The 23897-nt window shown below is 34.1% G+C and overlaps 1 protein-coding gene across 2 annotated transcripts; it reads left to right on the top strand.

The window, feature by feature from the left end:
- Window positions 1-1584: 1584 nt before the first annotated feature.
- On the top strand, window positions 1585-23775 carry LOC110027492 (penicillin-binding protein 1A-like). Of its 2 annotated transcripts, none has more exons than XM_020728949.1 (5): window positions 1585-2189; window positions 2321-2446; window positions 4007-4158; window positions 4255-4384; window positions 23505-23775. In XM_020728949.1, the coding sequence occupies exons 1-5, from the start codon at window positions 1698-1700 to the stop codon at window positions 23517-23519; spliced, it is 915 nt and encodes a 304-aa protein (XP_020584608.1). In that variant the 5' UTR covers window positions 1585-1697; the 3' UTR covers window positions 23520-23775. The 2 variants fall into 2 exon arrangements, with proteins under 2 accessions (XP_020584608.1, XP_020584609.1); XM_020728950.1 differs by lacking the exon at window positions 23505-23775 and adding an exon at window positions 5722-6053.
- Window positions 23776-23897: the final 122 nt, after the last annotated feature.

Raw genomic sequence — 23897 nt, 5'->3', positions numbered from 1 at the left:
GTTTTTATTTATTTTTTTAAAAAAAAATTTAAATTCAAACAAGCACTTAATAAGGAGTTCTCCCCACTTGTTATCAAATAGGTAGTAAAACTGACACCATCAACATAGTCTTCTCAATGTCTGTCCCTCATCTTTAAATATTGGTTGTATTCTCTCTAAGACAATGAAATAATATATATATAACACACATACACACACAGTAGAATAGTTATAATCTATATGAATTGATGAAGTTGAGCTTGTCAAACCACATAAACTTATGTCTTTTAAATGTGATTGTTGTTGTGCATGTTCTCTAATCTTAATTTTATTTTTGTAACTTTAAAGTTAATTATTATCCAAACATCACCTCTCCACATTTGATTGGAATAGCATCAATAATTAATAATAAATATTAAGTAGATTGAGGGAATTTAGTACATGCTTGATTATAATCATGTCTGATTTATCAATAACTAGATATTATCAAAGAAAAATATCAAATAATGTCAAATGGAGCGTGGAACAGATTAATAGAATGAGATAATTAAAATATAAATATTTATTTAAAGTAGACAATAGTTATTTTTTAAAAAAAGAACACAAGTTTAAGATGAATTACGCATAAAATACTTTTGCGAGTGAGCAATTTTATTAGTGTTAAAATAAACATATCCCAATGCTGCTTTCATATTACTATTTTTTTGTTTTTTGATGAAAAATTTATTAAAAATTTTATTGTCATGAAGTGAACAACACAAAATTAATCATGATTATTGTACATTAAAATTATTTTATTTTGAATTATTAAAATTGAATTCAAATTTCTAAATTTTAGGTGAATTTTTCTATTGAATTGTTAAAATTATTTGCATTGCCTCACAAAGTGAAATTAATGATTAAATGAAAAATCACATGATACAACATACTTAATTGTAGAATGCATCTCTCTCTCCTCTCTCTCTCTCTCTCTCTGTGTGCACATGAACACACGTGTGTAAGAGTCAGAAATAGATGATTGAAAAATTAGTGCATGTTGATACGAACAGGCTGAGATTCTTAGTTGAATAATATGTATATATTTATTTATATTAAGTTAATACTTTCTATACTCTAATTTAATAATCTCACCAACACAATTAAGAATAGTAAGACATTTTTCTTTCATGGTTAACACTTCTTACAATTCAATTTGAAAATAAAAAATAATTGTCCATTGAATAAGCTTGTGATTTATTTTAATTAATCTCATCAAGTTTCATATCATGCACTACTACATGTGAATTGATATAATCATAACCCATATGATGGAAGTAATGAATAGAGTTACAAGTTCTTCATTTATGTTATTCTCTATCACAAGAAATACCTCCTTGATTACTTTTGTAATATATGTTAATTGTTGTATCATTACTCAAATCATGAAAGCTGCACTAAATCTGCTACATTGCACACGACAGGGAACATGTTGATATTTATATGCACTTAACCAGTTTCCAATCCTTGACACGTGTCACATTCACATTTCCCTAAATCGTGTTCGCTGAAATATTGAGAAACATCTGATCCACCCGCATGTTTTTAAACGGGTCGGTTTCGCATCCTGTTTTCCTCATCATTCGAAATAGGATCATCGAAAAATTGAAGTGCGGTCCGTCGCTGTTATATAGAAGCCAGAAGGCCGCCATGGCTTACCGCCGGATTCCATCACCGCCGCCATGTCGCTTCTCCTCCCCTCCCAACCGGTTACGGTCTCCACCTCTGTACCTCGCGTTCCCCTGCTAAACGCCCTTGTGCATTCCGCACACTTCCCCTCACGTCGAACTCACCTCCGCCGGCGAAGCATTCTCCTCCTCGCCGGATTCTCTTCGTCGCAGCTTTCTCCAGCAGTGTGTCTGCACAAACCCTTCGAATGTTCATTCAATTTACCTAACCCTTTCCCCTTCGTCACTGTATCCGCTGGATTCGTTTACGTCTGCAGCTTCCTCGGGATCCTCCCGTCAGACTTTTCTGATCGGTGGAACTACCTAGTGGAGATCTCGAGTGGCTCGGAGAAGAAGGTGAAAACCCTACCTTACCATCTAATCCAGGCTGTGCTGGCGTCGGAGGACCGCCGCTTCTTTTACCATTTCGGCTTTGATCCCTTCGGCATTGGACGCGCCGTCGTTTTCTACCCTAATGGCGGAGGTGGAAGCACGATTACTCAGCAGGTAAGCGCATTGCCATATTGTAATTCACAATCTAGAGGATAGAATTTTTTGCAGGGTTATGGGTGCGGTTAATTCGGAAGCACTATATGCGAAGTGAGAAGTGCTAATTTTTTCTATTGTTCTAATCGCAGCTGGCGAAGAATATATTTTTAACAAGCGAAAGGAAGATTTCCAGAAAAATTGTGGAGGGAATTCTGTCGCTGATTTTGGAAAGGAAATTTTCAAAGTGGGAAATCTTATATGCGTATTTAAATAAGGTCTGTAATTCGCATGATTTATTATGATTAAGTTGTTCTTGTGAAAATTCTTCTATCCGACTAAAGCTGTGAACCTGTTGTTCTATTTGTTATTTAAGGAGACCATGCTTGATAGAATTCATAAGGAAATATATAAAATATTCAGCTTTTCAACAAATGTAGCTAAAAATCGTGAAGAATAGGTTAAATGAAACTAAAAGCCAGAAACTTTTTGAGCTGGTGAAATCAGACTAAAGAAATGCTGCTTAGAATGCTTATGAGTGGCATTTTTTTATTATTACGATTGCAAATTTTAAGAATTTGTCCCAGTTAATGAAAGGAATTAATATTGAAAGTAGGGTACCTTAGATTAGACTGTCTTTTTCGTTTTAGAGTTAGCAGATTCCATGGTGATAGATGGAGAATATATCAAGAGGAAAGAAAAAAGAGGATGTAACCTGTTAGGTTTTTTGGGCCTCTGATATCATGATGAAACTCATGGAAGAATGCCCTACGGAAATGGAAATAGCAGGAATTACAATAAGAAGTTCATCAATCTGATTCAATGAGAGCTACCTCACATGACTATTTATATAGGAAAGGAAGTTAGAGAGGGGGAACTCGAATACAGCTAACTGTGAATTTTGAGTATAGCTGGCAGAGAGTCATTCCTGTTGTTGGTTTGTCACAATGTGCGTTTCCTGAATCTTTAAAACTGAATATAGTTGTTATCACTATGCATGCAATCCAACCTCGACTTGACTTCGATGCCTCACTGGATTGTAAACTAATACTTTGTTTGTTTTGTAAGTTACTTTCAGTTCATCCTTTTTCTCATGTAACATGTGGCCATCGGCTGAGGATTATCCTTTACAGATTTGTCCAATGCAATGCATAAACCCTTGGGGAGCGTTGACAATTATTATTTTTCGAACTTTTTTGTCAGATTCTGAAGCTTCTTTATTTTTGTGTGTGTGAATCTACTGCAGTTTGTATTTACTTTTTCTTCTAATCATTATTTTTATTAATCATATGATTTTACTATGACTCATATGATTGTAATATTTGCCAATCCAATCCACTGGTATTAATTGGAAGACCTTATTACATACTTCATATCGATTTTGTTCTATAGATAGTGCTTCACAACTTTTGGTTTTATGTTGATAGAGAATTGAACCAAGAGCTAATTTCTTTGTATTCATTACTCCTATTGTGATGTTACTTTATGAGTGTTGCCAAGCATGAACCTACAATACTCCAGTTTTCTTAGGAAGACAGAATAAACACCTTTCATGTATATTAGCGGTTATCTTGTTGCTTAAAGTCAGAAAACACATTTCCAAAATGACGATATTTTATAGGTTCCAGTATTTGACTGGATTTAGTTAGAAATCAGCATTGAATTTTAACTTTCACCTAGCAAAATGGCCTCCAATTTAGTGACTTCGTCTTCACAGACAAGGGAAAACAAAATCATTACTTTCTAAGATATGTTTCCCATCTACAAGCAACCAATTATTGATGTCAAAAGTAAAACGGTTACCAATCGTATCACTCATGGGGATTTTGATGGCACAGATGTATTGGGGACATGGGAACTATGGCATTGAAGCAGCATCTTCATTTTACTTTGGAAAGCATCCCTCCATGCTTCATGTTGGGGAATCTGCACTGCTATCTGGGATTTTACCTGGACCTGAATCCCTAAACCCGATTTCAAATCCAAAGAAGTAAATCTAGTTTTTTTTAATTAAAGTTTACTGTTAGAATGTATTTATATTGAGTTGCAATAGAGTGAATGAAATTTAACTGCTTGATTTTTAAAGGGGAAAGGATTCACAAGCTCGGGCATTAAGGAGAATGGTGGATGTGGGGTTTTTGGATTTGGAGATTGCACTTGATATTGTGAAGCAACCTCTTTGCTTAGTCAATAGCTTTGATGTACAAGGAGTTAAGGTAATTAAGTTTAAAGCAGTTTTTTTGTATATTTTTTTGATAGGTTACACTCAATTATTATTTTACTTTATTTATTTTTTTATTTTTTTAAATTTTTTTAAGTGTTTTAATTTGTTTTGCACTGATTTGAGGTTCCCCTGCTAGAATTTTTAGGGGGTTGATTTTATTCTTGGCCATTTTACTTGAGCACAAATTAAGCATTATTCTTTTTAGCTCTTGGTTTCAGTGTCACTCTTTTTATCTCTGGATTCTGGTTTAGCATAAGAAAATGTGTTTTATGCAATAGTCACCCATCTTCAGCTTTGAGGAATAGTTCGGCTATCACATCATAACTGCTGCAAAGTTTCCATTTTCAAGTAACCTATGGCACAACTAAAATTGGTAACCAATTTTTTTTGTTAACCGCTGTAGAAAGCACATCATACTTGAAAGCAGTTATAAAACATCATTACACCCACCATACTTCCATTTGCGAACCATTTATACTATACTTATTTTGCTACTTGATTTCAATAATTGTTTTGTGCAACTAAAGTTTAATGTGATAGAAACGAGAATGTTAAGATTGACATATGGTAACATTTGGATAGTGTGAAATTAGGAAGATGATGGGAGTAGCACATATTGAATATTAGAAAATAAGATTTAGGAAATACATTTAGCTGCTTTAGGCTTGTAAAATAGATTGTGAAAGGTGCACCAATATGATGACTAATTAGAATTAGTGTAAAAGAGTTGAGAATTGAAAGGGATCGAACAAATTTAGTATGTTTATAAATTGTGCAACATGATACACAAAATGTTGTTGTTACTTCATATAGCACCAATCACAAATGAATGGAGCTTGATAATTTTTAATGTCAACCTTAGACTCTTGGGGTAAGGCTTATGATGATGATCCTCTTATGTTTATCACAGACGGAGTTTTTTTTTTTTTTTTTTTTTTTTTTTTTTTGGTGTATACGTTTTCTGAAATATGACCCACAAACATCACATATTGTTAAAGAAAAGGAGAAGCCTATATTGCTTTAAGGAGAAGAAACATTTATTTTACTTGCCAAATTGACGAAAATGACAATGGCACAGAAAATGCTTGTACAATTGTCTATGACAAAACAAACTGGATTTTAGTCAAGTTTGCAATTAAAAAGTTGGGAGAAGTGTATATGCAATTCTATTTTTTAGCTTTTCTCTGTTCAATTTTTCGTTCTGCTCTACTACAAAATATTTATCTTTTTTTCTTTTAATCTGATTTAGCTTGTTTTCATAATTTGTATCTCATTTGACAATTGATTGTTTTTAATCAGACTGCTTATATTTGCTTTCCAATTTTGCAGAAATAAATATACTTTGAATCAGGGGTGGAGAAATTTTTATCGTTATAATTAAATGTAGAATTATCGAAGTGATATTAACCACTGTTTGTTGTGCTTCAAAATTCAAGTTCTTTGCGATGATAAGATGTGCTTGTACAATTTCAGTCAATGGAAAGGATTATATGGTCATGGCTGCAATGATTATACCCTCTTTCTTAAAGCTTTGCCTTGATAAATCTGCTGAAATTTACGCTTACAACACATCCTAGCAGTTGGAGGTAGAGACTAACATTGTATGTGAGGTGCAAGTTATTACATATGTATTTTTCTTCTAAGACAATTTGAATTGTTTATTGTACTCCATTCAGATTATAAATCTCAACTTTGAATATCTGGTTGATGCATATGAACAATATTGAAATGCTTTGCATTTTTTCCCTTCCCAATTTTAGGATGAAAAAGATGAGCAATAGGTCATCCAACCTATCGTGTGATTTAGCAATATCTTTGTTGGGTAATGTGGAGACTTTATCCACCACAATTTAATTAGCATCCTAATTAAGAATCTCACCTATCGCTCACCTATCTTCCCACCTACCGCTCACCTACCACATCACATTTATCGCTAATCTACCTCCCACCTATCATACTCCTGGTTTCTATAAATAGCCTCTTATGACTTGTTATAAGCAAGTCAGGTCAAGCCAAGTCCTCTAAGAGAGAAAGAGAGAGGAAGGGAGATAAGAAAATAGAGATTTTCTTGAAAACGACGAGGTGTTCGATGGTATAATTCCTCAAAGAAATAAAATCCTCTGCAGCTCCGTGGACGTAGGCAAACTTGTCGAATCACACAAATCTGTGTATCGCTCTGGTGTTTTTTTTTCTGCATGCAATTTTTCTCGTTCCATTTTTTCACTTATTGTCGTCGTTTTTTCACAACAACTGGTATCAGAGCCGTGGTTTTGGATCTAAGGAAGAACGATGGGCGGAGACGGAGTGATGGTATTGGGGATCAAGAAGTTCAATGACACAGATTTTGGTTACTGGAGAATTCAGATAGATGACTACCTCTATGGGAAGAAATTTCATTTTCCGTTATTGGGAAAGCGATCGAAAAAGATGGATGAGGCGGAATGGAATATATTGGATCCACAGGTTTTGGGAGTTATATGATTAACCCTGTCGAGATCGGTTGCCCACAACGTTATCAAGGAGAGGACTACTGCAGATCTCATGAAGGCTTTATCAGGTATGTATGAAAAACCATCGGCGAATAACAAGATGCACTTGATGAAAAAGTTATTTAACTTGAAGATGACAGAAGATGTGTCTGTTACTCTACACCTGAATTATTTCAATACTATCACAAATCAATTGTCGTCTGTTGAAATTGATTTTGATGATGAGATACGTGCATTGGTATTTTTGGCTTCATTGTCAAATAGCTGGGAAGCCATGAGGATGACAGTTAGTAATTTTGCAGGTAAATATAAGCTGAAATATGATGATATTCATGATTTGATTTGTGCTGAGGAGGTGCACAGGAAGGATTCTGGCAATGCCTCGTATTCAAGTTCGGCACTGAATGTTGATCTCAGGGGGAGATCATTTGACAGAAACTCAAACAGAGGAAGATCAAAATTAACGTTTGGTCAGCAAACAACCTGCTAGAATTGTGGCAAGTCTAGTCACATAAAAAAAAATTGCAAGAATCCTAAGAAGAAGGAGAATAATGACGCTGATGTTGTAACTGAAGAAATACAATATGCGTTATTGCTGACAATTCACAGTTCTGTTGATGACTGGATAATGAATTCATGGGCTTCCTTCCATATATCTTCCCACTGGGAGTTGATGCGAAACTATGTTGCAGGTGACTTTGGGAAGGTACATCTGGCTGATGGAAAAACACTGAGCTTGGTGGGGATGGGAGACGTTGATAGTGCACTCCCTAACAAGAGCAACTGAACTTTGCAAAAGATCAGACACATTTCTGAGTTGAAGAAAAATCTCATCTCTGTTGAACAGCTCAATGAGGGTGGTTATTTGGTGTGTTCTCAAATAGCACCTGGAAGGTTATCAAAGGAGTATTAGTACTGGTTCGATGTAAGAAAACTGACACACTATATATGGCTAAAGGTTTACTCAGGCGATGACACATAAGTTAGAAGTGCATTATGGGGAAGCAGAAGAAGATCAGTTCCCTGAAAAGTGGCAGAGCGCCAAAGACAGGAAAACCGGACATTGTACAGACAAATGGTGGAGAACCACAAAACTATGAAGAAATCTTACAAGATGAGAATTTGAGCAAGTATGAGCTGACCAAGAAGGAGAAGTCTAATTCCCTGCCAGGGAATCAAACTTGGGAGGTGGCAGAACTTCCACCAAGGAAGAAGACATTGCACAATAAGTGGGTGTACCGGGTTAAGACTTCACTTGGTGGCAGTAAAAGGTACAAGACTGGACTTGTTGAGAAGGGCTTTCAGCAGAGGCAGGATGTTATACATCATGTGGGAGTTGTAAGCAGATACAGGAGTAACTAAGGAAAGAACTTGATGATACAAGACTACGTTGACGGTGATATATCAACTAAGGGTATTACTCGCGAGAAGCTGAAGTTGTACTTAACTTCAGCTAGTCTTCTGGTTTGAAGATTAGAGATTTGAGTTGCAGAGGTGGAGGATAACATGTTTGAGGAAAAGGTTGGTACAGCTAATAGATGATGCAGTCAGTAGGTGATGCAATCAGTGTCTTAGTCTCTAAGTGGGAGAATTGTTGGGTAATATGGAGACGATCCACCGCAATTTAATTAGCTTTCTAATTAAGAATCACACATACCGCTCATCTACCACATCCCACCAACCGCTAACCTACTTCCCACCTACCGTTCTTCTGGTTTCTATAAATAGTCTCTTATGGCTTGTCATAAACAAGGCAGGCCAAGTCAAGTCCTCTAAGAGAGAAAGAGAGGAAGAGAAAGAGAGATGGAAAGAGAGAAGAAAATAGAGATTTTCTTGTAAACGTCGAGACGTGTAATTTCTCGAAGAAATAAAATCATCTGCAGCTCCGTGGACATAAGTAAATTTGTCGAACCACGTAAATCTGTGTATCGCTCTGGTGTTCTTTTCTGCGTATAATTTTTCTCGTTTCATTTTTTCGTTTTATTGTCGTCATTTTTTCACAACATATCTTCTGGAAAATGTAAACCGTATTAGAGATTATAAGTAATGCATGTCCATTATTAAAATATTTTGTGATTGAATCAAAGATTTTAAAGGTTTATTCAAACTTTACATGAAAAATACCAAGGAAAACATGAGGAAACATGATTATCATTCTATTTTAGGTTATTTCTCAATAAACCAAAGATATTTTTGGTTAAGTTTGTGTGAGATATTTTTATATAGAACACAGTGGATGAGAAATTAATTTCCTTTGTAGTTGGACTTAGGAAAGTTGTTACGGTCTCTACAAGTGACTCTTATTCATATGGCTAAATAGATTTTTTTTTTTCCTTTCAAAAATAAATTATTTATATATATGAACTTTTACAAAGCTTTCTAAAGATGGATGGTAGAAATCACAAAAACATCTCAACCATTGAAATCCTTTTTCGGACAAGTGATCAACTATGCGGCTTGATTTGGATTTATAATGTCCAATTTTCATGGGAAATCAAATAAACGGATATATCATATGCCACGTGAATTGGATTAGCTGGCCACTTTTGATTGAAATGATCGAAGTGATTGATTATCCTAGTTAATTAATAAGGCAATCGAAGAAATATAGAGATGCGAAAGTTCTACTTGATGGATTTAAAGTTTCAATTCTTTTAATGATGCTAATTGTAGTTAATGAATTCTTTTGATTTAAATAAATATGTCATAGTGTTGGCTTGGACAAATCGTTTTAACTCTTTGATCTCACCCTAATTAATAAAGTGGTCCTAATTATCGGAATTTAATAGTCAATGTAGCTAAAGTGATTTTTTTTTTTTTGTTGTCCATGAGCCAATATAAACGGTGCTTAGAGCTTTTAGATTTGCTCCATTTCCTTCATGTGAGCTTGATCTCCTCTGGTGAAGTTATCAGATCAATCCATTCATTGATTACTTCGTAATCTTTAGTGATTGAAAACCTTGATTTCAACTCTGTCCTTTGTATAGCTGGTTGCATCAGAAGAATTACTCCTGAACTTTAATTTTGAGGACGTGGACAGATAGATGTTTTTAGGCAGTAAAACTTATGATTCAGATATTTTAATTTGGGAATCAAAATAGATTTATGTTATAATCCTACAAAATGGATGTTAATAGACTCACTTTTTTAAATAGCCAAAAGAAAGCACTTTGATGTTTGAATTATAATTTGCCAAGACTATCAGAAAATCTAATGCAAAATAATAATTCATTTTTCTTGTAAATAGTATAACTCATATTTTAACTTATATCGTTGAGCACCATTAATGGTACCCATGTTACATTCTGCAGGTTGGCACACCTACACATTTCCACTAAGGTTTAACAAAAGAATATTTCCTTTATGCATACAAGCACTTCACTTATTTGAAAAGATTCTAGTTATATAATGATTGGGTTAGTTATATACTAGTTTGCATTTGCTTTTTTGGTATTTTAGTATGTATTTCCCTCTAACTAGAAACTGTTGATTAGATCCATTGCATGAGAAACTTTATTCCATACTAGGCTGAATTAAGTAGATTAAGAGGGCACTGTGCCCCTTATCTTTGAAAATAGGTAATATGTTCTCATACAATACGTTTCCAACTTTCTTCTATGAGGCATAGCTGGCAAGTGATCTAATCCACAATAGAGAAGATTACATGAAGTGAGTATAGCTTTATTTGCTTTTTCTTCTATGATATGGGTAATGTGTTTGAACTCTTTTCATTTTGGAAAAGAAATGCACAATGGGCCATCTTTTTTTTTTTTTTAAGAGCATGCTCAGATTTATGAATTCAAAGAAGGCTATTCATTGAACTTGTTGACTAAATGAAACGGCTGAGTGAGAAAAGTTCTTCTGAAGTTCACTTTTACTATTGTATCAATGGTGTGAAACAACTTTTCCTTAGGGAGTTAAAGATTATACTTGACTACAACATGCAAACATCACACTTCTTTAAGATTCTTGGCTTTCTTCGTCAAACAAAGTTACTTGCGTAGAGTATTATGATGAAGTCTATGCACTAATGCTCTTGTAGAAGTTTGTTATCCATAACCTTATTCACCAACTCACTCACCTATCAAAACAAAATCAGTGATAACAACACAATTTGCTTCATCTTGAGGAATGCTCAAAGCCATATGTGTAGCAAAATGAGACCCTTGTGTGTCTCCTTTGCATGTTTTGCAAATAAAAATTAACAGATATGAGATGGAATAAATAAATGGATCTGATTCCATATTAGGTAAGACACTAAAAATGATATCAGAGTTAACACAAATAGCAATAAGCAAACAAATATTATTACTAAAAAGCCAATAGGTTGTTACAACCAACATACTGAAACGGAAATAACAACTGACATGACTCACGAAAATCTAAAATTGTGATAAATGACAACACCAAATCAAATTAGGGTGAATCTTGCAGTGGCGGTGATGCTTGGTGAGGGTGTGATCTTCTGAAGAGGTAGCAAAGGGTGAGCGAAGGGCTCAAAGGCGTGGCGACAACAAAGGTGTGTGGTTAACTACGATAGGGAGGTGTGAAACTGCAGGAACGACAAATACGGTTTTTGTCCTGGGCAAAGGCATAAATAAATAGTGGGCTCCACTGGGGAAGTAGCTGGGAGGGTTGATGTCTGTAGGAAAAAACAAGGGAGGGGTTGGAACAATGACGGTAGCTAAGCGGCGGGTCTGGAACAGTAATGGCAGCGCAGCGGAAGGTCTGGAACACTAGCAACAGCGAAGCAGAGAGCTTGGAACTGCAGAAATCAGGAAAAGGAGGCTGTTCTGGTCAGCTGCAACAGAGAACGGGTGGCGAAGTGATGGTGTCGATGCGGGGCAAGGAAAGTCGGAGATAAATACCACTTTGGGAGCGAGATTCGATCAGAGCACCACTAGACCTCTTGAGGAGCATGACCATATCGGAATGAGAAATAGCCAAAGCATCACTTGCTCTTAGATACAGCTCTAAACAAGAGACGCTGACTGTTGTCCTGACAAAAACACAATAAAAAACTGACCTAAAATACAAAAACAATAACATATATAAGACCTAGGGTAACTAAGGAGGGGTCCTCACCCCCCATATACGGTAAACACCCATTCAGATAGGGCCCACCAGCCCTCCCTCTTCTATGTTGAACCTGGTTCAGCCCCAACAGGTGAAATCTACGCTTGATTCCTAGTTTAGGCGCGATTTCCGCATCATCCAGGGTCACGGGGCGCAACTCCTCTCATTGTCCCGCGTCACGGGTTGGACGCCCGCATCAATTTTCCGGGGTTTAGAGAACTTCAACCTCATTTGTTAAAGCTTCTGGCTCCTCGTAGAGTCGTAGTTTAGTGTTAGGTCAGCCACATTAAATGTGTTGGAGCTACTGCAACTTTCTTGTAAATCAATCTAGTAAGCGTTGTCATTTTAAAGCACATCCTGATAGAATAAGTATCAATTCTTTTTTTGACACAACCTAAGCTGAAGCTGCATATCAGCGTAATATTTCGTAATGTAACTTCGAGTCATTAAGTTTGTAATTTGTCTCTTCCACTTTTACTCGGTTGAATATATATGATAAACAACTATGCAGGAGGAATCAACTCTGGAACAAAATCTATGACTGACTTGATCACCCTGAAGTGTAACCACTCAGTAGAAGCGTTTTCTTCTTCTCTGAGAGGACCCGGGTCCACTGTAGGATGTCCTTTTTCGTAAAGCTCGTAAGACAATTTCCAACACTGTGGGTTATTCATCCTGTTTGACTATCTATAAGATGATGGACTGCTAAACTGAATTTAATACTCAAATGACTTCATATGATCTTTTGGATGTAGCTCAAAAGCTTCTCATCTCTAATATGTTGAACCTCTCTCAATAGGGACAACTCATGAGAAAAGCAATATAATGACAAGTTCCACTGTCTAGAGTCACTCAATGAACTCTTTCGGATTTATGTGTCTATCAAAATATTGCAAATGCACTTTTACTTTAAAATCATGTATTCTTTAATGTTTCATGCCAAGTTTTTGGGTAGTAGTTTTTCTTCACTGAAATTTGTTTGGTGAATGGGGTTGACTATATTATTTTGATCTGGCAAGTCACTGTTGTGGTTACAAGTTATCCTTTAAGATTGTCTTCTCTCAAATGCAATAAGTCTCTATTTCAGCTGGAAAATTTCATGCAGCACATCGTCTATAGAATGTACTCTGACATCTCTTTATTGATTTCTCATAAATGACATTGTGGCATTTCCTCCCAAAAAGATCCGACAATTTTCTCTTTGGCGGCGTGGTTTGGGTATCTGGAAAAGGGTGTATATGGATGATGTAGGGTGGGAAAGAAAATTTTTTGTGTGGCCGGTTTGAAAAATCAGCAAAGGGATGGATTTTTGTGTGGAGGTAGGATTGGTTATTAAGGGATGCTAGAATTCCTAGGATAGAACTAGGGTTAAGTTGGCTTTGATATCAAATGATACTAGAGTTAACCCAAATAACAATAAGTAAAAAATATTTTTACTAGAAAACCAATAGGTGGTTACAACCAATGCACTGAAACGGAAATACCAATAGACAACACACGAAAATATAAAATTGCGACAAATGACAACACCAACTCAAACTAGGGTGGATTTTGGGTGGTAGTGGTGATCGGCGAGGTTTTGGTCCTCTAGAGAAGTAGCAATGGGTGGGGGAAGAGCTGGAAGGCGTGGCGGCAACAAATGTGTGTGGGTAACCACAAGAGAGAGGTGCAAAGCTACAAGAACGACAAGTGCAGTTGCTGTCCTTGGCTGGGGTAGCAGAAAGATGGGATTGAGCAGTGGGGGAAGTGGCTGGGAGGGTTGACGGCTGTAGGAAATAACAAGGGATGGTCTGGAACAACGATGGCAGTGAAGGGGAAGGCCTAGAACAGCAGTTGCAGTGAAGCTAAATGTCTGGAACAGCAGTGGCTGCGAAGTGGAGCGCTGCGACAGAGATGGCGGCTGCCAGAACTTCTTAAATCAGCAAAAGGAGGCTGTTTCGAGCTTTTGCAGTAGGGAAGGGGCGAGCGGGACTGATGGGGCAGATGCAGAGCAAGGAAATTTGGAGGTCAATATCACTTTGGGGGCGAGAAATAGCCCGAGCACCACTCGACCCTTAGAGGAGAATCACCACCTCGGAACGTGATACAACCGGAGCATCACTCATCCTTGGATACAACATTGGACGGAAAACAGGGGACATTGATGGCTGTCCTGACACAAACGCAATAAAAGAACTGACTCAAAACACACAAACGATAATATATAGTCCCCTCTCCCCATATGCAGCAAACACCCGTCTAAAGGTCGGTCGCAACTTCGGCGTCATCCAGGCCCTCCCTCTTCTCCGTTGAACCTATTTTAGCGCCAACAAGTGAAGCCTAAGCTCGGTTCCTGGTTCAGACGCAACTTCCGCGTCATCCAGGGTCGCGGGACGCGACTCCCGTGTCGTCCTGCATTGCTGGTGGGGTGCCCACATTAGAGAAGGTTTCGCGTAGCTTGGATTACTCGAGAACCTCAACTACTCCACTCAATAGAAAGTGATTTGAATGGATGATTGAAGATGGTTCACAAGCAGATACTTGAAGAGAATTTTTTGAATAAATATCTATGGAAATGACTCATAATAATGACCTCCAACTGTACTCGGATGAAAAGGAAAATCATCATCTCTTGCACAGAAGAAATATACAAGCAAGACATGGGCCAAATAGAAGGCCTTTTAGAAGTTAATCCTATAAATTCCGTGTAATAAGGTAAAGGAATTTAATTGGTCCTCTATTTAATTCTATGTAATCGAGCTTTTCACTTAAAGTTTCCTTCTCTCCATTTTTGTTGTTTTAATCCAAAGCAGAAAAATGTAAATTGGCTTCCAACAAAATCATTTTGGATGGTCTCAATCCTACTTTGATATTTTCTCTTCCCCTTCTACTATTTACTTTCTTTTGAATTAACCTTATTCTCAAATCTTATCCCCAAATCTATTATATTGATAATTTAGCTCTTAATTTTTACATTAAAATTCTTTCTGGTGCTTCCATTAAAACCATGTAGAATGCAAGTGAAAAAGAAAATAATGAACAATACGAGGACAAAGTACTATCAATTTAACAACAAGTGCTACCTTAGCAAGCAACCAACAATAAAACCTATGTTGTCGCTGAGTTGGTAACCTGTACTCAGATGGTTGAATTTGTAGCACAACATTATGACAAATTTTTTGATGATTTTTTTTGATGATTAACTAAGGAGCCATTATGTTATATGTTATTTGCAAAGGAAATATGATAGCTAAAGTTGCTCTTTTATTTTGAATTGTACTTGTAGACATCAACATTTTAGCTTTCAATGAGACAAATGTTCTATCACCCACCCATTCTATAGAACAAGAAATAAGAGTTGGGGATCATCCTAATATTCCCTTATCAGGAGGAAGTGTCAATATTATGTGCAATCATAGTTTTTTTCATTAAGATCATTGTTCACAATGAACATCATAGAAGAATCGCTCCCTCAAATGGTTAAATTTCCGTAATTGGACTCTTTCAAGCACTTAACTATAAAACATCCTTCATGTTTTGAGGAGCTTTATAGATATTATTTACCTTATGCTTTGGAGAAGCTTGAGATCACATTGAACAATACACCTGAGATATCTAAAGCGTTCACACATTTTATTAATTTGATCACCCATAGTTACAACTCTGTTACTAGAGCTTCTACTACTAAAATTATATTTCATGTATTCAGTTTTAGTTCTACTCAAGCGAAGGCCTTCAGATTGCAATGTAGACCTCCATAATTCAAGTATTTCCTGAGTTTTCTCTCTAGTCTTATCCACAAGAAGGATATCATCAGCGAAAAAAATACACCAAGATACATTATCCTGTAAATGAAAATATTTGGTCAATTCTTCTTCTGTTCGAATACAAGTAACAGCTCAAGTGTACATATCCTTAATAACTTGAATATCAACACCTTTCTTCTCAAGAACTCCAAATGATATCTCTTGGAACCTTATCGTAAGTTATTTCTAAATCAATAAAAATAATATGTAGATCCTCTTTATTCTCTCTGAACTTCTCCATCAAACCTCTCAATAAATTCATAGCTTCCGTAGTAGACCTTCCCGACATAAATCCAAATTGATTATGAGAAATCTTTGTAAGATATCTTAACCTATGTTCAATTACCCTCTCCCATAATTTTAAAGTGTGACACATCAACTTAATAATTCTATAATTTGCACTTTTTGCATCCCCTTTATTCCTAAATATGGGGATCAAAATACATATGGGGATCAAAATACTCTTTAAATATGGGGATCAAAATACTCTTCCTCCACTCCTCAACCATCTTTTTAGTTTTTAAAATAAGATTAAAGAGTTTAGTAAGCCTAAAAATTCTCAAATCTCCCATATATTTTCACACTTCAATTGGGATATCATCAGGTCCTACAGACTTTCCACTCTTTATTTTTTTAAAGCATCTTCAACTTCTTTTTTACTAATGTAATGATAAAAATAAAAAATTTATTATTATTAATGATATTAAAATCAATAAGGTTGATCGTATTTTCGTAAACTTTATTAAAAATTTTATCAAAATAATTTACCCAACTATGTTGAATATCTTTTTCCAAGAAAAGCATTTGTTTTTTTTTCATCTTTGATACACTTTATTCGAGTTGAATCTTTACTTTTCTTTTCTCTTTATTTTACTAGTTTATACATATATTTTTTACCATCTTTAATATCTAATCTATTATAAATATCACTAAAAGCATAATTTTTAGTATCATTGATTGTTCTCTTAGACTCCATATGGGTCATTTTATATTTTTCTCAGTTCTCGTCATTTTATATTTTTCTCATATGGGTCATTTTATATTTTTCTCAGTTCTCTAAGTTTTTTACATTTAAACCAATTTTTATAACATAACTTCTTATATTTTATCTTTATTTGCACATTATTATTCTATCTCCAACTATTTTTATTTATGAAATTTTTTTCTTTTGATTCTCCAAGTATATCTTTTGTCACTTTGTTAATAGTATTTGTTGCTTTATCCCCCAAAATTTGCTTCTTGATAAACACCCCAAATCTTGAAATCTTTAAATTTACTCATAAAAATAATTTTATTTGTGTCTTTTAGGTGCCCCCATTTAATTCTACGATAATGATTCCTACTATTTTTTTATTTTACAACTCTTTATCTTAAAATCTAGAACTAATAATTGATGTTGAGTAATTAAATCCTTACTTGGAATGACTTTGCAATCTTTACATTCTCGACAATGTCTTCTTCTCATAAGAAAATAATCAATATGTGTTTTATTAGAGATCTATTCTTATCAATAATAATATGCTCATCTCCTCTCTTAAATAAAGTATTAGCAATAACAAAATCATACGCTAAAGCAAAATCTAATATGTCTCTACTTTATTCATTAATCACTCCAAAATCATAGTCATCATAAATATTTCTATAATCTTCTTCCACTCTACTGACGTGTTCATTTAATTCTCTTCCAATAAATATTTATTCTTCAAGAGGTATCATTTGTATCAAGTATTCTAAGTCATTCCAGAATTTAGCTTTAGAACCTATATCTAAACCTATTTGAGGTGCATAAGCACTTATAATATTAAAAATCTTTGTATCAATAATAATCTTATGAGTTATAACTTTATCTACAATTCTATTAATTTTTACATTAATTTTTACAACATAATTTTTACAACATTATCTGTCAAACTCTTATCAATAATTACACCTACAACATTTCTAGTATGACTCTTACTTGAATACCAAAGTTTAAAACCTAAGTTATCAATCTCCTTTCTTTTTTCTCCAACCCATTTAGTTGAATCATAATATCAACTATCTCTATTAATTTACCTTTGAGAGTATCTATATTTCAAGATTATATCTTAATCTTAGTTTCATGGACTAATTTCTTTACCCGCATCCGTCCCCTAATGTGGGAACTCTTGGTGCCGGTGTAGCGGCCCTTGCTTATTTTATTTTTTAAATGGTGTTTTTTTTCATGATTAATTAAGCATTTGGCATCTAAACATCAACTTATGAGAATATAACTTTTTATGTTGTTACTTGTTAGTGGATCATAATGATAGTTCTCACGTTTTTTCCTAGCAGTTGAGACGGTATTCTGCAATGCCTCATTCACTATCTTACTGCAAGATGCTCTGTTATTCATATTTCAATATCTACTTATCTTAAATTTTCAACATGTTTAGTTAATATTTTACATTAGGCGATTGTATTTCCATAACACTTAATTCTTATCTTTCTGGATATCTAAAATCAAAATTTTAATATTTATTTTTACAACACCCAATAACATTTTGTCAAAAATGTTACTAATATTAATTTTTTTAAGTGAAATATATATTTTTGTGCATTTGTTTTGTTGTGATTATGACACTTATCAAGGTTTGAATATTAGATATGAAGACTGTGTGGTGCATATGTAAATCCTCCATTGCATTAAAGCTTCTAAACCAGTTTTATTGCAGTTTCAATTATCTGGGATAACCAGTCTTTTAAAGACTATAAGACCTTCAAAATTCAATTCATGTTATTTTACATTTTAAATTTATTCCACAAGAAATTTCAATTTATTTATGTAACTTCGCCTTTGCTGGGTCCCAAGTTCCGGATGCGAAAAGTGGAGGATTAAGTTAGGTAGTCGACAGTCAGTGTAAATTTTTTCTCGAAAAATCATGGCACAAATTCTTTAAATTCTTGCGTAAATGCTAGGGCGTCCCCCGGAAGCGACTTGTTGTATGACCTAAAAATAATGAAAAGTGTGCAAGGGTCGTTACACCAGTGCTCGGGTATGGTGTTAAATAAATAAAGGTTCTCACATTATGGACCGATGCGGGTAAAGAAATTAGTTTATGAAACTAATTTAGGATAGTATTTGGAATATAGATACTCTCATAGGTAATTTAATGAAATTAGTAGATATTATGCTCATAGGATGATAAACATATTATGCATTAAAAAAACTAAATGGGTTATAAAAAATATTAAGGAAATTGATAGTTTTGGTTTCAAACTTTTGTATTCATGTAGAAGTCGCACTAAAAAATATTGTAAGTGTAATAATTGATAAAAGTTTGAAAGATGATGTTGTAAAAATTAATTGAATTAGAGATTGAATTATAACCCTAAATATTATTGTTGATACTGAGATTTTTAATGTTACGATTGCTTATGCTTCTCAACTACGTTTAGATATAGGTTCAAAAGAAAAATTCTAGAATGACCTAAAAGAATTAATACAAATGATATCTCTTGAAGAAAATGTTTTTATTGGGGATGATTTAAATTGACGTGTTGGTAGTGGTAGAAGATTTTTAGAAATATTCATGGTGGCTACGGTTTTTGAGTGATTAATGAAGAATGTAGAATCATATTAGATTTTTTTTAGTTTATGATTTTTTTTTTTTTTTTTGCTAATACTTTATTTAAGGTTCCAAGAGAAGTCCTTTGAAGAGCTCTAGAGAAGAAAGGTGTTGATATTACATATATTCAAGTCATTAAAGATATGTACACTAGAGTTGTTACTAGTATTCAAACAGAAGGAGGATTGACCTAGTATTTTCATATTTTAGTTGGATTACATCACGGATCGGCTTTTTGTTTAGTTATGGATGTTCTTATTGGACATTTACAGGTGAATGTACCTTGGTGTATGCTTTTCATTGATGATATCCTTCTTGTGGATACGACTGGTGAAAGAGTTCAGGAAAAACTTGGATTATGGAGGTTTGCATTGGTGTGTAAAGATCTTCCTTTGAGTAGAACTAAAACTTAATACATGGAATGTAATTTTGGTAGTAGTAGCTCTAGTAACAAAGTTGTAACTATAGGTGATCAAATCATTAAAAGTTGTGAACGCTTTAGATATCTCGATTCTATTGTTCAAAGTGATGGTGATATAGATGGGGATGTTATGAGTAGAATTCAAGTTGGTTGGTTGAGGTGGAGGAATGCATCGGACCTATTGTGTGATAGAAAAATACCGCTTGGACTAAAAGGAAAGTTTTATAAGATGGTGGTGAGACTTGCGATGCTCTATGGCGTAGAATGTTATCCTTTAAAAGAGAAGTACAAAACAAAGTTAAGTAGTGCTAAGATAAAAATATTTAAGTAGATCGGTGGCTTAACACTTAGACAAAATGCGAACTGAATATATGCATGATAAGATTGGTGTAGCTCCAGTGGTGGACAAGATCAGAGAGAGTCATCTTAGACGGTTTGCTCATATTAATCATCGACCATCTGATGATATGGTTAGGAGAGTAGTTGTTAGTTTCAATTTATGTTAAGAAAGACAGCGAAACAGAGGTAGACCTAGGAAGACTTGGGCTTATTGTATAAAAAAATAATCTTAATTTATTAGAATTAAATGAAAATGTAACACTAAATAGGACACAATTGAGAAAAAAGATTCATGTAGCCGACCCCTCTTATTGGGATAAAGACTTATATTTGTTGTTGTTGTAATATTTTATTTAATAAAAGAGGAGCATATTATTACTTATAAGAATGGATCTAATAAAACAAAAAGAATTATTTTTTTATGAGAAAAAGAGATCACTATGAATGTAAAAATTGTAAGGTCATTTAAAGTGAAAATCTAAGCACTCAACATTGATTATTAGTTTTAAATTTTAAGATCAGAAGTTTTAAGATAAAAAATACAATGAAACATTATCATAAAATTAGATACACCTAAACTACACAAATAAAAAAAATTTATGAGTAAACTTCATGATTTTAAGATTTGTGATGTTCATGAAAAAACTAATTCTATGTGGAATAAAGTGACAAATAATATTTAATAAGTAGCAGTTGTACTTGGAGAATAAAAAAAAAAATTATATATAAAAATAGTTGGTGGTGAAATAATAATATGCAAGAAAAAATCCAAATATAAGAAGTTATGTTATAAAAATTGGTTTGAATGTAAAAGCTTTGAGGACTTTGAAAAATATAAAGCGGTCCTAAAGAGTCTATGAGATGACACTAAAATTCTGCTTTAGTGATTTTTGTAAAAAAATATATACTAAAGAGGGTGAAAAATATATGTATTAAAGAAACAATTAAAAAAATAAAGATTTAATTCAAGTAAAGTGTATTAAAAATGAAAATCAAAAAACTGAGAGGAAGATATTCAACTTTTTAATAAATTTTCAATGAAATTTTTAAAATTACAATCGACCTTTGTGATCTTAATATCTTAATAATAATAAAATATTTTATTTTTACCGTCGCATTAGCAAAAAAGAAGTTGAGGTGGCTTTAAAGATAACCAAGGGTGGAAAATCAGCATAACATAATGATATTTCAATTAAAGTATAGAATTATTTAGGAGAATTAAAAGTTTTTTGGCTTACTAAACTCTTTAATATTATTCTAAAAACTAAAAAAATATTTGAGGAGTGGAGGATGAGTATTTTGGTCCCAATTTTTAAGAATAAATGGGATTCACAAGAGTGCAAATTATTTATACCGGGCATATCTGCTATGGAAACTTCACATTTATTGAGAGGTTTGACAGAGAAGTACAGAGAGAGTAAGGAGTATCTACATATGATTTTGATTGATTTAGAAATAGCTTACAATAAGGATTCAAGTGAAATCCTTTGGAGAGTTCTAGAGAAGTAAGTTGTTGATATGACTTGTATTAAAGTTATTAAAGATATGTATACTAGAGCTGTTACTTGTGTTCGAATAGAAGGAGGATTGATCAAGTATTTTTCTATTTCAATTGAATTACATAAAGGTTCAACTTTAAGCCCATATTTTTTTGCTTTAGTTATGGTTCTCTTACTGGACATTTACAGAAGGATGTACCTTGGTGTATGTTTTTTGCTGATGATAAACTTGTTGTGGATAAGATTAGAGAAAGAGTTTAGGAAAAAATTAAATTATGGAGGACTAAATTGTACTCTAAAGGCCTTTGTTTGAGTAGATGTATAACTGAATACATGGAATGTAATTTTAGTGGTGGCTTTAGTGGCAGAGTTGTAACTATAGGCGATCAAATCATTAAAAGGTGAAAACATTTTAGATATCTTGGGTCTTTTGTTCAAAGTGATGGTGATATATATGGGGATGTTATTAGTAGAATTCAAGTTGGTTGATTAAAGTGGAGGAATGACGAGCCTATTGTGTGATAGAAATATACCTCTTATACTAGGGAAAATTTCATAAAATGGTGGTAAGACCTACAATGCTCTATGGCGCAAAATGTTGGCTTTTAAAAGAGCAATATAAAACAAAATAAACAAAATTAAGTGTAAAATTAAGTGTTATTGAGATGAGAATGCTTAGGTGGAAGAGTGGCTTGACACTTGGAGACAAAATGCAAAATGAATATATTCGTGATAGGATTAGTGTAGCTCGAGTTGTCGATAAGATTAGAGAGAATCGTCTTATATGGTTTGGTCATGTTAAATGTCAACCACCTGATGTTTTGGTTAAGAGAGTAGTGTTTTAGATTTAACTTATGTTAACAAAGGGAGTGGTAGGCCTAAAAAAACTTTGGCATATTGTTTAAAAAATGATCTTAATATATTAGAATTAAATAAAAATATGACACTCAATAGGACGCAATGGAGAAAAAGGATTCTTGTAGCCGACCCACTTAGTGGGATAAAGGTTTATTGTTGTTGTTGTATATTTTGTGATATTGTAGTTGACAGTATTTTTTCATGTTTTCTTTAAGGTTTGTTTGGTCTGCAGGACAAGAAGTAAATTGCATTGTGTTTGGTCGGAAGAACAATAAATACAAGTGTAAAATTTCAAAGTATTTGGAATTCACACTTCAATTCAGTTTCAATGTATTTTGCATTCACTGGATTGACCAAATTGAGAGAATTCTAATACACTGTTTTGTGTAAAGTGACATTGTCACCCATTGTCGCCGACCGTCGCCGACCGTCGCCTACAGTCGCCACCACGACTGCCCGCCTGCTGTTGCTTCTACCATCGGCCGCCATTAGTCGACGACGGCCACTCATTGCAACCTTTAACAGCCTATAGCCTGCACAATTTCCCACCCGTTGTTCGCAACTCCCTGCTGCTCATCCCTTGCAGCTGCTCACAACTTGCTGCCACCGCTAATTTTAACGGGTTTATTTTATGTTGAATTCATTTTTCTTCAAATAAAAATATAAAGTATTTTTTTACACTGAACCAAACACCACTAAAATATTCCTAATACAATACATTACTTTAACACCCATTCCTTTTACGCTGTGTTCTTTTTTCTGCAAACTAAACAACCTTTGTCTTTTTCTTTTGAAGCATGCCCTCGGAATACTAAACTTTGTGAAAGCTTAACTTGACTGTTTAGTTTTGAGCTTTATCGAATGATTGGATTTCATTGTTCAGTTATCTGCATAATGTTAATAAATCAACTTAGAATTCTGATTGCATTCTTTAGAAAAAAAAACATGATTAACTTATCATAGAACTCCTTACTGGTGATCAATTTGATGGTTCTGTTGGTTCTCCAATAGCACGTAAATGATACCTGAACTGTAACGGCCCTTTTTGAACCTCGCAGAACCTGACAGACTAATGCAAATGATTAAACTGGACTCCGGTGATTAGCATCTTAATCCCATAATTTACGGGATTGTGATAACTCTTTAAAGAATGCTTTCCTAAAGGACCTGGGAAGATGGCAAAATGATTACCAAGGATGCTCTGAAGGTCTTGGTAAGCCTCAGCCTGTAATTAGTATAGAGGAAATAGATCATAATTTCCCAAATGTTTAGTTTCTTAAACTTCCCAATGTAATTATTTTGTACTGCAGTTTCCCACCGTAATCATTCAGGCAAATTGTTCATTAAATTAAGGTTTAATCAAATTTATTAACAAGTTTGAATTGTTCATTAAACTTCTAAATGAGTTTTTTTTGTGAGATTTAAATGATATTATTCGTGAATATTGATGA

Source organism: Phalaenopsis equestris, unplaced genomic scaffold (assembly GCF_001263595.1).
Source record: "Phalaenopsis equestris unplaced genomic scaffold, ASM126359v1 Scaffold000428, whole genome shotgun sequence".
Lineage (NCBI taxonomy): Eukaryota > Viridiplantae > Streptophyta > Magnoliopsida > Asparagales > Orchidaceae > Phalaenopsis > Phalaenopsis equestris.
This window is presented reverse-complemented; position numbering and strand designations above follow the sequence as displayed.

Excerpts from the sequence above, each read along its gene's own strand:
- LOC110027492 (XM_020728949.1), top strand. The coding sequence starts at position 1,698 with ATGTCGCTTCTCCTCCCCTCCCAACCGGTTACGGTCTCCACCTCTGTA. Across the intron at positions 2,190-2,320 it reads GAAGCACGATTACTCAGCAG|CTGGCGAAGAATATATTTTT; the intron begins GTAAGCGCATTG and ends TTCTAATCGCAG. Across the intron at positions 2,447-4,006 it reads TATATGCGTATTTAAATAAG|ATGTATTGGGGACATGGGAA; the intron begins GTCTGTAATTCG and ends TTGATGGCACAG.